At 38.6% G+C, this 16113-nt stretch overlaps 1 protein-coding gene across 1 annotated transcript in view; it reads right to left on the reverse strand.

Moving 5' to 3' along the window:
• Positions 1-502: 502 nt before the first annotated feature.
• dlgap1a (discs, large (Drosophila) homolog-associated protein 1a) overlaps positions 503-16113 on the reverse strand; it is a 152630-nt gene continuing 137019 nt past the window's right edge. Inside the window, exons 12-15 of the mRNA XM_040144422.1 lie at positions 14733-14865; positions 10879-10970; positions 9349-9501; positions 503-727 (exon numbers count right to left, since the gene is read on the reverse strand). Coding sequence (XP_040000356.1) covers positions 503-727; positions 9349-9501; positions 10879-10970; positions 14733-14865 — 603 coding nt within the window. The remainder of the gene's footprint in view (positions 728-9348; positions 9502-10878; positions 10971-14732; positions 14866-16113) is intronic.

Consider the following 16113-nt stretch of genomic DNA (forward strand, 5'->3'; position numbering starts at 1 on the left):
GAAAAGCACATTTGGCCTATTAGCATGTACTTCAAGGACAGTCCCTAATTTCACCGCTTCAGTATTCTTTGTTCTGTCATTACCCTTTGGCAATGACATGGGGACATCAGAAATCCTGCCACCACTGTGAAGAGTGATTGCAGCAAGGTGTGTATGATGTTTATTATGAGTTGTGACTCTGAGGAGAAGTGGTATCAAATTTTTGGTACTTTGAATCAATCTGGAGACAGGTCGGGAGAGTGGTGGGAGCCGAATATGAGTGCAATAATTTGGATGTTTTTCGTATCTGTTGAAAGCACACTGTCTGTGCATATCTCAATAATGTATAATCATATAACAACCCTATACCTTGGTGTGGACAACCATACATTTTTTTGTTTGTATTGTGTTGTCTTTGGTGTGTGTGTGTGTGTGTGTGTGTGTGTGTGTGTGTGTGTGTGTGTATGTGTGTGTGTGTGTGTGCGTGTGTGTGTCAACCCTGTGTATGTCCCTAGTAGTGTCCTCATAGCCTTGTCTGTGCCTCTGGGATGTAGATCTCGATGCTGTCAGCGCTCTCCGTTGCAGAGTTTTGTCGTACAGATGCAGCTCTCTTGGCAGCCATCAGGCGCTTCCTGGCCTCCTGCCGCTGTTTTTCTGAGCTCTCCAGTGAGCGATCTCTGGCCAGAGGGGGGTGGTGGTGGGGGCCCTTTGGTGGCTTTTTTGGCACTGGAGGTGGGAGCCGCCTCTCCTAGTGGGAGAGGATGTAGGGGAGGGAGGGCAGAAAATTTCAGGAAAAAGAGTGACGTGTGTGTGTTTGTGTGTGTGCCTGCGCTGCCCATTGCAACTGCCATCTTTAATGCAGTAGGCTTATGGTTTAATATTTGCTTGTGCACATGTATGAGTGTGTAATAAGTAAAGAAGAGGTAAGATGAATGAGAAATTCTGTATAATTCTCTTTTTGATAATCCTTATATAGAGCATGTAGCGATTCGGTAATACTGTAGGTACTTTGCAAGTTGTTTAAGATTTTTAACTTGTTCGCTGCATGTGTTAATTCACACATTTGTAGTTCAACAGAACTGTTCCATTCTCTCTATTATTAAACTTTCCTTTACTGTACAATGATCTATCTAAAATTGTACCTCCTGTGCATTACTGTTAAAGGTGTCCTTGTGTGTGAGACAAATCTATACAGGTTTCATGCATGAGAGGCAGGTTTTTATAGTTTTATAATAGGCCATTTTAGTTCATTGCTTGCAAGTCTATCTTTTGGTAGGGTCTGTTTCTGCACCTATTGTATTTTTTCATTAACTGTACATACAAACGCAGAGCATCACGCTCACTATTATGCAGATGACAAAATGCTCTATCTTTTTACTGCCACCACAAATGTCCTTAAAGAATAATTCCGGCTTATTGGGTCCTATGTTCATACTACTTCTCTCCTATAGATCTCTCTGTGCTAATTTCAACAGTTTCTTCATTTAAATCATCAACATGTCTTTTAGATCCTATTCCAACTAGACTGTTCAAAGATACTTTACCTTGAATTAACTCTTCCATAGTAGATCGGATCAATTTTTCTTTAATAAGAGGGTACGTACCAAAGGCCTTTAAGGATGCAGATGTTTTAGTTAACTATAGACCCAACCTCCCCTTTCTCTCTAAGATCCTTGAGAAAACCGTTGCCAACCAATTGTTTGATTAATTGCCTGGAAATGGTATTTTTGAAGATTCTCAATCATGATTTAGAATACATCATAGCACAGAGACAGCACTGGTGAAAGTTACCAATGATGTTCTCATGGCCTCAGACAATGGACTCATCTCTATAATTGCCGTTTTAGATCTTAGTGCTGTATTTCACACCATCAATCACAAGATTTTAATACAGAGACTGGAACATGTCATTGGGATCAAAGGAACCCCAATACGCTGGTTTAACTTATATTTATATGATAGATTCCAGTTTGTCCATGTTAAAAATGACTCTTCCTTGCACACAAAAGTTAGTCATGGAGATCTACAAGGTTCTTTGCAAACGGTACTTTTCAACCTATATATGCATCCTTTAAGCAGTATTATCAGGAAGCACCACATAAATTTCCAATGCTACGCTGATAACACTCAGCTGTATTAATCTATCCTTTCTTCTAATCTGAGTTTTTATCCCCCTATGAGCCAGGACACAGTCTGAGATCCTCTGGTAGTGTGTTGCTGGCCACTCCAAGGTCTAGGATAAAAACCAATGGTAACAGGGCCTTTGCTGTCAGGGCACCAAGACTTTGGAAAAACCTGCCAGAGGAGGTCAGACCTGCAGAATCAGTTAACTTCTTAAGACACATTTTCCTAAAAGAAAAAAGCTTTTATTATGTGATGTTTATTTTAATTTTAATTTTTTCTGTTGGTCTGTTATATATTGACTGTTGTGAAGCACTTTGTTACCTATATTGAAAAGTGCGATTCAAATAAAGTCATTGTATTATTATTATTATTATTATTATTATTATTATTTTAATAATAATAATAATAATAATAATAATAATAACAACATTGTTACCCCTATAAGTATCATTATTAATATTACCATTATAACGTCCAGGTTGACAGAGCTTGAATACAACAGGATATACAGCTGTTCCTGGTGTCTCTCTCCCACTCTCCCCCCTCTTTCTTCTCTCTCACCCATTTCTCTCCTCTCAACACAATCGGTCGAGGCAGACAGCCGCCCACCCTGAGTCCAATCTGTCGGCAGTGTCTTCCTGTTAAAGGGAGTTTTCACTCTTCACTGTCGCCAAGTGCTTGATCATGGTGGGAACTGTTGGGTTTTCTCTCTCTGATATTGTAAAGTCTTGACCTTACTCTGTAAAGTGCCTTGAGATAATGTATGTTATGATGTGATGCTATATAAATAAAATTGAATTGAATTGAAATTGAATTGAATTGAATTGAACTTTTGTCCATCATTTCTATCAGTCATGACAACATTATACTCAGTGAAGTAACTGATGAGATCTTGGAGCGCATGGCTTCAAAAACATCTGTGGGGTCATGAAATACAAGCAGTCAGATGATCCCACAGGTGGTAAACAAACCAACAGTTTATGAAGATGATCTAACCCAGTTTATCTGTAGGTCAAATTAGAAGTGACTACACCCGGAATGTTGCCAATAATCCTTCTGTGTACAAGAAAACTGGTTTCACACAACTACAGTGAGTACAGTGGGAAAAAATTAAAGCGGGAAGTGGGTGTGTAAACTGTGATGGATGTTTACAACAGACAGACAGGATCATTATTTTATGTTCACCTGTTTTTTTCTCTTCTAAATAAATTTGACTATCCATGTCTGCTTGCTTATGTTGCTTCACCTGTTACACTACTATTTTTAACATTTGTTGATATGTTCCTGGATTTCAGCAATTACCTCGTGAGTATGTTTTGTTATGTTGTCATTACAGAACTATGAATATTAGACTCATGTTGTAATAAACCTGATTACCTAATACCCGTTAACAAAGTGACCACACAACATTTACAGGACCTAAAACCACTAGATATCAGACCCCCTCACTATTTTCACATTTTGTTATGCTGCAGCCTTACTTTAAAATTGTTTAAATTTAATTTTTTCCTAATTAATCTACACTCAGTACCCCATAATGATAAAGCAAAAACATCCATCCATAAGCTATACCGCTTATCCTTTTAGAGGGTCAAGGTGGGGCTGGAGACAATCTCAGCTGACGTTCGGTTAGAGGCGTGGTACAACCTCTCGCCAGTCTATCACAGTACCGACATATAGAGACAAACAACCATTCACGCTCACATTCACACCTACAGACAATTCAGAGTCGCAGATTAATCTGCAACTCTTTGAACTGCCGGAGGAAACCCATGCCGGCACAAGGAGAACATGCAAAGTCCATACAGAAAGGCCCTGGCCAAACCAGAATTTGAACCCAGAACCTTCTTGCTGTGAGGTGACAGTGCTGACCACAGCACCCCAAAGCAAAAACATAATTTTTTGCAAATTTAATAAAAAGGAAAAACTGAAATATCAAATTTACATAAGCATTCAGACCCTTTGCCATGTATGTAATTTAGCTCAGATGCCTCCCATTTCTCTTGATCATCTTTGAGATGGTAAATTGATTTGATTGATTGGACATGATTGGGAAAGGCACACACCTGTCTGGATAGGTGTAGGGCTCACAGCTGACAATGCATATCAGAGCAAAAACCAAGCCATGAGGTTGAAGGAACAGCCTGCAGAGCTCAGAGACAGGATTGTGTAGAGGCACAGATCTGGGGAAGGCTACAAAAAAATTCTGCTGCATTAGAGGTTCCCAAGAACACAGAGACCTCCACAATAGTTCAATTGAAGAAGTCTGGAACAAAGAGAGAAACTTCCAGAGGGACAACCTTCACTGCTACACTCCATCGATCTCGGCTTTATGGCAGAGTGGCCGGACAGAAGCCTCCTCTGAGTGAAAGATGCATGAAAGCTGCTTGGAGCTTTCAAAAAAGCACCCAAAGTACTCTCAGACTGTGAGAAACAAGATTCTCTGGTCTGATGAAACCAAGATTGAACTATTTGGCCTCAATTCTGAGCACCATGTCTGGAGGAGACCAGGCACCGCTCATCACCTGCCCATAGTCGTGGCAGCATCATTCTGTGGGGGTGTTTTTCAGTGACAGGGACAGGGAAACTGGTCAAGGTTGAGGGAAAGCTGAACGAAGAAAGTTTTCCTTAATGAAAACCATGTCCAGAGTGCTCAGGATTTCAGACTGGGCTGACAGTTCCCCTACCAACTAGAGAATGACCCCAAGCACACAGCCGAGACAATGCAGGAGTGGCTGAAGGACATCTCTGTGAATGTTCTTGAGTGGCGCAGCCAGAACTCTGACCTGAACCCAATCGAACATCTCTGGAGAGACCTGAAAATGGCTGTCCAGCAGCTGTTCCCATCCAACCCAACAGAGCTTGAGAGGATCTGCCGAGAAGAATGGAAGAAAATCCCCAAATCCAGATGTGCAGAGCTTATCGCATCATACCCAAGAGGACTCAAGGCTGTGATCGCCACCAAAAAATGCTTCAGCTAAATACGGAGTAAAGTGTCTGAATACTTATGTCAATGGGATATTTCAGTTTTTCCTTTTTAATAAATTTGCAAAAAAAAACACCAAAAATTCAGTTTTTGCTTTGTCATTATGGGGCATTGAGCGTAGATTGATGAAGGAAAAAATGAATTTGAATGATTTTAGCACAAGGCTGCAACATAAAAGAAAAAAAAAAAAGTGAAGGGGTCTGACTACTTTCTGAATGCACTGTAGATTGCGGCTAGTTCAATGCACAGCAGCTAGGTTTCTCATGAGAGCCAATTATTAGAATTAGCTGCTCTGATTTTAGCTTCCCTGCCCTAGCTCCCTGTCAAATTTTGTATTCACTTATTTATTGCTGATTTTGAAATCATAGGCTGTACAGAGCTAAGTCAGTCCAATCAACCAATGGGAAGACAAAGGTATCCCAAACATATTAGAAATTGGGTGAATTACTTGGACCTACTTAGCATACCCATGTTTTTACTGGTGTTTTAACATAGCTGGTTTTATTTGCCTCCTTACTCCCTGTTCTTTTGATGTTTTACGGTCGTAGTTTATGCACATCCTTCTTATTTCACCTCCTGTGAAGCTGCAGTGTAAACAGTGCACTCCATACTGCAAAATGTACTTGTGGAGCACGGATATTGGCTGCACTCTCTCCTGTCCATCTATCTTGACACTGGCAGCTACAACACACAAAACACAAAGACACACGTGGTGAGGTGGTTGCCGGCAGCAGAGGGAAGGAAGGAAGGAAGGAAGGAGAGAAGCATGGACAGATGGATGGAAAGACGAACATGATGGATCTACGGAGGCCCAGAGGTGTCAAGGCCCTGTGGTGTTGGCATTGCCGTTATGCTGACTGATGCATGGCTGTTTGCAAGCGCCTTCACTGTCAACACAAAAGAGCACAAGAAAGAAAAGATAACAATGAGAGCAAATGAGGAAGCTATCAGAGTCAATAATTACAATGATGCAAAATCACAGCAGACATTGCTGAAAGAGAGCAACAGACCAAGCAGAAGACATCTTAAAAAGATTTACAGATACACACAAAGATGTGCAGAGGGGAATGTATCTGTATTACCATATAGACCAAGTCAGACAACCATGTACCAACTCTGCACCATGAGAGAAAACCTGTGTAATGCTGCTTTATTTGCTTCTGTCATTATCATTTTGCCTAGATACAAGCTATTTTAAAGTGAGGCCATTAGAATTAGAGTTAGACTGCCTCCTGACTCCCTGTTCTTTTGCAAGATCATATCACCACCAAACCCCTATTTAAAGATAGCATAAAGAAAATGTGCAAAGATTTTATTATTCAGAATGTCTTCTGTCACTATGTTAACACTGTTCATTATAACCTGCACTCAAACAAGCGTGGAAGGCTTCAATCCAGGAACCTCAGGTGTGACTACACTCTAATTATGAGCTAACTAAGAGCTTTGGAGTGCAAAGGATGAGTTTTGCAGTTATTGCAGTCATGTGAGAGGACATATTTTATGTCAATATGTCAGCAACAAAATGGTGTGCAAATAAAGGCCCCTACACACTATGCAATAACAACAATCTTATTGGTTCATGTCATGTCACACTGTTTTAGATGGTGTAATAAAGTCCTGGTCTCAGTCTGCATCAGATTATGATCGCTATTTAGAGGCATGTCAGACTGTGCAACAAATGTGAGAACCGGAGACATGTCATAAACCAATGTCATCCACCTGCATCGCTCTCAAGTTTCAAAATACAACAAAAAGCAAACTGAGACCATAGAGCTGGCAGTGCTTTTTTGTACAATCTATGTCTGTACAAGCTATACAGTGTGGCATTAATCAGTGTCAAGTGTCAAGCTATATTCTTATTGGGTGATTTATAGATATGGTTGTAGCAGCAGTCACACCACACTCTGAGAACTTAGTTGGTGACACTTTGAGGCAGGCTGCTTTTGGTCTAAAAAGCTCCAAATCAGCCACAGGTGAATGATAAAAACTTTGACAACCTATCTTTTAAAGTGATGGCTTTTTGTTATTCAGACATAGTTGAGAGTGAGAGAGAGAGGGAAAGAGAGAGAGATAGTGTTATTGTAAGGAGGATGAAAAGTGTTCTCTGTTCACTTTAAACATATTTTGCCTTTAAAGCTTTAATTAATGACCAATGTGTGCATGAGGGACACTCACCTCATCTTCTCGCAGTGAATCTGATATGTTTTCTCATCTGTTTCATTTATTGTTAGAGTGAATTCTGACACTGGTTTCGTAATACCTGAAAGAGCACATGCACTGAATATTGCGACTCTCATTTAAAGAGGTACTGCACACTTAATCATGTTTTTTGAGCTGTAAACTACATAATATGACTGCACTGTGATGAAACACATCAGTGCTGGTGTTGATGGTGACGTTTCTTGCCAAAATGATAAAAATCAGCATTTTATTGGTTGAAAAAGACTCAACACACCATATACTGTTTTAAATCATCCTGAACCTTGCAAGACCAATGCTGACATAGCCGTTAATGACTTATTAACTTAATGAAATTTATATATAAAAAAAGAATGTTAATGCTCTCTTATCAGAGGTGGGTGGCGCACCTCCCCAAGCACCCCTCCTTGAGTAGGAGTCTGTGAAACTGCGCACATTTTCTAATATCTACTGAGTTTATGCTATATTTTGCTCACCCTCTTATTAGTATTTTTTAATTTTGACGCAGTGATTTGGACCTTTGCCTCTGACGCCTGTAGAAGCACCACCGGAATACATCCTTTCTCTTCAGACCCTCATATGGCTCGGCAATGGTTGCAGATGGCATCAGGTCCCTCGATAGCAACACACTGCTATGTACATTTGCAATCGGCATTTTTCATGAGAGTGCTATTCTACATGCTCCGCTCCAAGAACTCTGGCTTTGGGCATTACTGGGGCTGGAGTCAACGGCCTCACATGCTGTATGGGAAGCGATTGACTGTCATAAAAGAGACCTTGGTTGCTTGTTCAGACATGAGACCGACATGTTAACTTGCTATCAGATTAATGTAAAGGGTCTGAAATGGGCTTAAGACATTCTAAAACCTCACAGTGTATAAGGGCCTATTCATCTTTCAAATCTTCAAATGAGTTCATAGGCACCAAATGTACACCACGCAGTCTGACATCAGAGCTATCAATAATTCTGAGTCTTTAGGAAAAATTTAATCTCACACATATGGTGCAGTGCCCCCTTTAAACCAATCAGTGTGTTACTTCAACAATATAGATTTAGCAGTACTCAAAGACAATTGCTATGGTGTTCAGCAATGATGTGACTATACATTTTTTTTTACAAAGCATGGCATAAGAAAATGTGTTGTCTCACAGGGCCCGATGCATACTGTATACAGAGGTATACAGGTCTGGGGACAACTTTGGTAGTATTTGGCTTGATATCGGGTGGAAAAATTAAAACAGCAAACCCCGTTTTGTAAACCAGTAAATCATATATGATGTATAGTCACAAAGTGACAGAATCACATCTGGCTCCACGAGACTATTGGTAGCGTGATATAATATGGAAGCAATCTGATTTTGGATATAACTGAGGGATATTTCATATGGTGGTATGGTTACTGGAATGACATTTATTGCTTTCACTACCCACAAAAATCATTGGAAATTTTATGGAAGCCAGCAAAAATTGTCCTAGCATGATTTGAACTTAAATTTTTTCTTTTCTTGAAGGTCACTGCTACAGTGAGGTCTTGTTCATTTCAGTTCTTAAATTCAGGTTGTCATGTCATATCTACTGTATCAGATATTTAGTAGATATTGACTGGCGCATAGCATTTATTATAGGAATTTCTTTTACAAAAGTTTGTGTTTTAAGGACATCTGAAACACATAGTCTGTAGATACATATATTAATCTTAGCTAAAAGTCTGTTGGTTTCTGTTGAGCCTGGCTAGCAAATTGTGTGTTTCCACTGGGTGTTCACCTTACCTAATTTGACATCAAAGCATTGGGTTTGAGCAGAGGTTAGGCAAAAGACAAGATTCAGTTTTAGAATAAATTCAATTTTGAAATATCTTTGATATAAGAGTATAACAGGAGTGCAGTGAAATATCCCTTCGTGTAAGATAGACAGTAGTCATGTATGGCCAAATGAGACATTCGTGAGTCACATTCATAATAGCCATGCAGTGAAAGAACTAGCTCACATTAAACCTGGCGCTCAGGTGAGGGTGTTATTCCTGGTCAACCGGGCATACTAGAAGCTTATGTGTGTGTACCTTTCTCTCAGGGGGATCCAGGGGTCTCCAGTTGTTGGCTCTGAGCTGGTGAAGCTCATCAAACTTCAGGCTTATGTTCTCGATTGACAGCTGAAGCATATCCCAAAAACCAGCCAGGTCTGAGGCCACGGGACGAGGATGGGCTTTGGGGTTCTGTGACAATAGAAAAGGAGGAGAAGGTGGGGAAGAAGTAGTATCAAAGATGAGATCCAGTAAAGAGGAAAATTAATAAGAATTATTTTACACAACATGTCGTCACCATCAAGCTAGTTTGCAGAGCAGTTCAAAATGTCTTGCAAAAAACATAAAATAAAAAATATTTTAAAAAGATGAAGATATGTTATGTTTCATTTAATTTGTCTCACCATTTGCACCTTTTTATTCAAAAGGCTGTTTTTCATATTGCTAATCAGTGTTTCACCACCTTTAGATAGCTAAAGAGCTTTTATAACACCTGGAATGCCACCATATATGGAGGTTTCCAGATTAAGTGTTGGGTGGCACTGAAAGCAGCTTAACAGTGATGAAGATGTAAGTTCAATAAATAATACTCAAGGAGCTTAAAACTTTTAACCCTAAGAGATACACATGGTCCTGCAGCACAAGTAAACCTGAGCTTTCACTTCAATGAATGACAGTACAGCTTTGGGAAAAAGGTTTTATTGTCTTCAGTGAATGGCAATCAACAGGAGGTATAAGACACGGGATGTCCCATAACTCCACTGTGGCTGTCACTCACTCATTATTCGTCTAAACCATGCTTCCAGCACTGTGTTTGACACTTAGCATTGTTTTTCATTTTATACTGATGTTTTTATTACATTCATGCATCAGTGTAGCAAAAAGTGTGTTATTTTTCGTCTACTGACATGATATTCAGAGTAGCACATTCAAGTTAGCATTGATGGATCTGACACAGTGCTCATTCTTTTTTTAGTAACTGAAGAAATTTTCCTTAATTCCATTGGTCAACTCCAATTAACTACCTCCTAAACTTTACAAAAATCATCAAATATCATATTTTTTATATTATATTAAATATCAGACTGTATTTTCGGTCTTCTACTATGTGAGTTCTAAAAATTTGGTTTTATTTAGGATTAAGTCTCTTGGCACTCTTTGAAAGAAAACCGTGGTAAAAGTTATTGTCTCTCACACATTGTGTATTCTTGTATTCTTAACAAACATGTTCAATACAATACACATTATCTAAACATGGCTATCCAGGGAAAGAAAATGGTATTGCTATATGTCAGAAAACCAAGTAAGTATCAGGCCATTGAGAAACCAGAGTAGATTAAATAATAAGGTTGAGGGGAAAGGTACAAAATTAAAAAAAAAGAGGTGACAAGAGAAAAATTGGAGGCGCAAACAGGAAAAAATTGTATGGATAAAAGAAATCAAAAGTAACTGGCTTCCGGAAGAGAATATGTATCTCAAATCTTAGTTTGTTCAAAAGTCTATTACACAGAAACATGGCTGTAAACTCTATGCATGTTCTCAGTGTGAGTAAAGGTGTTTCAGACTCACCAGGTTCTCCTCACACAGCTCCCTGAACTGTTGAAACTTCTGGGACATTAGAAGCTGTGCACTTCCTACTGCACTCCTCATCTTCCCAAGGACTACAAGCAAAGACACAGAATTTAGAAAGAGACTTAGCTACAGTCCAACCATTTGTTTTTGAGAAAATGTACAATGTACTGTTTTAACCACATTTTATTGTCCTGCTCACCGAGGAAAAAGCATCTCCATGTGCTGATGTACAATGGGCCATGGATGTTCTTGTTTCAATTATTTGTTTTTAACTCATGACAACACCATTGCTAAGCAATTGACAAAAAAAGCTGATCTCACATTTAACCATTTTTGACCTGAGGAGCTTTTCTAGGAGCTCAGGAGCCTTCGAGGTACTCAGGTGCTTTATCTAAATGTGGATATACAGCAGACTTTAATACTGTCTCCAAACAAACACTCCTGCTTCTGAAGCTGAATTTTCTGAGAGCTGGGACCATACTTAGCAGTACTGGATGTCACTGCCTGGTCATACACAAACCTTAAGACTGCATAATTTCATTTCAAAACTCATTTAAAAAAGTTTTTAATAATGGACTCCACAAGAGGTCAAGAGATGATTATTGGGAAAGGAAAGATAAAATCAGATACACAGAGTTGGGTTTTTTTGTCCTTTTTTTTTAAACTTTTGTCTAATCTTTGCTTTGTTCTTGTGAAGTACTGTTTTACATCTTCAAGCCTCTAAATCACTTTTCAATTGAGGTGTTCACAATGTAGACATGCACCCTACAGGTAGACATGTTTTCGTATTTAGAGCTTACAAGCAAAAATGGTTGGAAAGTGCAGGTCTATTTTTTAAGTGCTGGTATATTTTTTTACAGTGAAGTTCTTCACTTTTAATTTTGGAAACACTTTGTGATTCAGCCCATGATTTACAGTGTAATTTATTTGTGTGAATCAGGTACCAGTTAAACTGGTCTCTCGAGTCTCTGTAAATATAACTATAAAGAGTATGGTCTAGAACTGCTCTACATGAAAAGTGCCCTGAGATAACCTCTGTTATGATTTGGCGCTATATAAATAAAACTGAATTGAATAGAATTCAAACACCGACTGGTTCCTACTGGTATTTAAAAGTATGTACAGTGGAGGAAAACAATACTGTGGGGAGCAAGACAGTAACAAGTGGGTATTATAGGCGAAAGGAGAAATAAATTATATTAAGTTATACTACTATACTTAAGTATTTTTGTAATGACTGGGTATATACAGCGCACTGTACTGAAATAAAAAAATTAAGTTTAGGCAGAATGGTTTTAAACACCTTGTTCTTACACTGTAATTTAAAAAATTAAAATAATAATTACGAGGCTCCTCATCAAACATTAAAGACTGGCCAAGTTTAATCATCCCGTTTTTGTAGAAATTTCAATTTTATACTAAAGCATTTTGGTTAAGATTAAGGAAAGATGGTGGTTGGCTGAGTCACCCGGTAGGATGGGTGTACAAAGTGCATGATTGTCCCACCAGAGACCAGGGTTCACATCCAGAGTCTCGTCTATGGTTTAGACGACAAAAGCGCTTTGGTTAAGGTTAGGGAAAGATAGTGGTTTTTATTAAATTTAAATAAACAAGTTGTGTCTAAAGTCACTGTCCTCTAGACCAGGATTCTTCCCAAATCTTAAGTACTGTGAGAGTCTAAACAGAACCATTAAACAGTTTAATAATGCAAGATTAGATATTTTGGTGGAAAACAAACACATTGTCTGTGAATATTTAACTGATACGATACAGTATCAATGTATTTGCGACTTGTTAAATATGTAAATTATCAACATTTGTCATGTTAATAGAACATGTAATCTGGTTGCAGTCATGTTTCCTATAAAACAGCAGTATTTGCTGTTGCAGTTTAGTTGTATAGAAATGTAACTTTAAGGAGAAAGGATTGGTTTAATCCACCTACATCTACAGTTAGGTCCATACGTATTGGGACAGTGACACAATTTTCGTAATTTTGACTCAGTTGACCACCACAATGGATTTGAAATGAAGCCATCAAGATGTGACTTAAGTGTAGACTTTCAGCTTTAATTCAAGGGGGTTTAACAAAGATATCACATTAACCATTTAGGAATTACAGCCATTTTTTTACATAGTCCTTCATTTTCAGAGGCTCAAAAGTAATTAGACAATTTACAATTGATCAGTTTCATGGCCAGGTGTGGCCTGTTCCTTCGTCATTTCATGACAAATCAAGCAGATAAAAGATCTGGAGTTGATTCCAAGTGTCGATGTTGCATTTGGTAGCTGTTCAAAATATGAAGGTGTTGATGCAGATGAAGGAGGCCATCACTAGACTGAAAAAACCAAACAAACCTATCAGGCAGAAAATTTAGCAGTGGCCAATACAATGATTTCGTACATTCTTAAAAAAAAAGGAATGAACTGGTGAGCTCAGCAACACCAAAAGGCCTGGAAGACCACGGAAGACCACGGAAGACCACGGAAGACATCTAAAGTGGATGATCACAGAATTATTTCCTTGGTGAAGAAAACCCTCCCAACATCTAGCCAGGTCAAGAACACTCCAGAGGAGGCTAGTGTTTCAAAGTCTACAATGAAGAGATGCCCTCATGAATGTAAATACAGAGGGTTCACCACAAGCTGCAAACCACTGGTGACACTCAAGAACAGAAAGGCCAGACTAGACCTTGCAAGAAAAAATCTAAAAAAAAGCCTAACCAGTTCTGGAACAAGATTCTTTGGACAGATGGAACCAAGATGAACTTGTACCAGAATGATTGGAAGAGAAGAGTATGGAGAAGGAAAGGAACAGCTCATGATCCATAGCATACCACATCATCTGTCAAACATGGTGGAAGCAGTGTTATGGCATGGGCACGTATGGCTGCCAAAGTTACTGGGTCACTGCTGTTTATTGATGATGTGACTGCTGATAGAAGTAGCGGGATGAATTCTGAAGTGTATAGTTCAATACTATTTGCTCAGATTCAGCCAACTGCTGCAAAACTGATAGGACGGTGCTTCACAGTACAGATGGGTAATGACCCAAAACATACTCTGAAAGCAACCCAAGAGCTTCTCAGGGCTAAGAAATTGAATATTCTTGAATGGCCAAGTCAGCCACCTGACCTCAACCCATTTCAGCATGATTTTCACTTACTGAAGAAAAAAATGAGGGCAGAAAGACACACAACCAAGCAGCAACTGAAGGCGGCTGCAGTAAAGGTCTGGCAAAGCATCTCAAGGGAGGAAACTCAGCATTTGGTGATGTTCATGGGTTCCAGACTTCAGGCAGTCATTGACTGCCTAGGATTTTCATCCCAGTATTAAAAATAATTGTCATTTTATTTACAATTATGTTGGTTTGTGTTATATTGGACCTAACTGTATATAATATACCATACATGACTTTTTTAAGTTATAGGTTTTCCTCCTTGGCGGACAATAGAAACTTTCCATAGCTGTGCATTTTAGAAAGGTATGTTTGTTTTCCATTACAGAGTACCTGTTATGAGCTGGTGTCCTCCACAGTCTTGTTTTCTTCCACTGTACCTACTGTACATTTAAGTACCATCATGAACCAGGTGGTATTTTATTAGTAACTGATTCATTTAACAAAATTACACTAAAAATTGCAGGCTGTATTCTAAAGAGTTACCTTATTTTACCAGAACAGAAGTTGACTCAAATATGATGTGATGAAGCATTTTATCTTAAGACACAAAGACATACTGATGTCTACTGACTACTGATGTCAGATTTTATGAGATGAAATTATGTCTTTCTTACATAGTAACAAAAGTAAGTAGAGCCTAGACATGGTGAACACACACACAAAGACATACTATCTTCAGGTAGGTCATTCTCCTGCTGGTCGAGCTCCATCTGCCGACACCAGCCCTCCATGCGGTCGGTCTCGGCCTGCAGCAGTTTCAGAAACCAACGTCCGTCTCTCTGACACACTGAACGCTGCACTACCTGTCATTCAGACATTCAGACATTCTCAACTCGTAGAGACACACCTGCACAGGCAATTTTTATATTTACAATAATGTAACCAAGCCAATAAAACTGTATGGAAAAATCACAAAGGTGATGTCTAAAGAGATAATATTATATTACTTATTACGATTCATTTGACATGGATTTACAAGATCAAAGTCCTGGAAGGGCTGATAAATTAAGTATCATAAAATATAATTTCAAGAATAATATACTGTACACTTGTAATCTTCTAAGATTCCCGGCTGTTATTACACTGTATATGTTACATTAATGACATTACTGCTTTACTGTTATGGTTAAGGGAGAAAAACTACTGCATATACTTTACATTTTTTCCGAGCATTTTCAAGGGCAGGACATACAGTTTTATATTTCTAGGTATGTTTTTCTTTTGTTCCAAGCCTCAATTAATTTCTGTCAGGTATGAAAATCAACTAGTGGACTAGTGAAATTTTCTTGAGTTGTATCATGCATCATAGGATCAATTTTGTCGACGTTACATTGTTGTTGCATGTTAATGCAGTTTAAGTGCAGATTGATTTAATGTATCTGCACTGCATTACCTCATATACCATTATGAAACACTGAGGAAAATCAGTGTTAATGTTTACTCTGATGGTACTAGCTATACTAATGAGTTTTACATCATTAGTACAGCTATGGAGCTGCATTTTTATGAATAGGGCCTGTTTTGTTTTTATTTTGTGCTTGCACACAAGGACAGACATACCTGAGTGAGCCTGCGAGTAATGCGATACACATTCCTATTGTTATGCTGCTTCATTGATTCAAAGTTGGTGGCAGTAATGCTCAAAAGAAATATATCAATGTGCCAGGAAAGGGAAGGAAAAAGACTGTCGGCTAACAAAGCTGAGTGTAAACAGGTATTTGCAGGTTTCAAAAAATGATTTTTTTGAGGAAGCAAATGGATTCAGCATGTTTATTATGCTCTGAAAATATACAATGGGCCTCCACTTGTACAAACAGGTTCACTCTTAAGTGGCATATACAAGTAACTTAACTTGTGGCATTCACCAATTTTCTTGAATTTTCTATTTGGTAAGTACAAAATGCACAAGTGGTCCAGACCTGTTGTGAGTCCTGTACAGAAGGTCTGTCCTTTGGGGAAAACACCTGCTAACTTATAAACTTGTTAAGCTTAACTAAGATGCTAAAATCAACTACAATAAAAATATATAACAAAAATAATCTTATAGCAAG

The sequence above is a fragment of the Xiphias gladius genome, chromosome 14, assembly GCF_016859285.1.
Source record: "Xiphias gladius isolate SHS-SW01 ecotype Sanya breed wild chromosome 14, ASM1685928v1, whole genome shotgun sequence".
NCBI classification, from domain to species: domain Eukaryota; kingdom Metazoa; phylum Chordata; class Actinopteri; order Istiophoriformes; family Xiphiidae; genus Xiphias; species Xiphias gladius.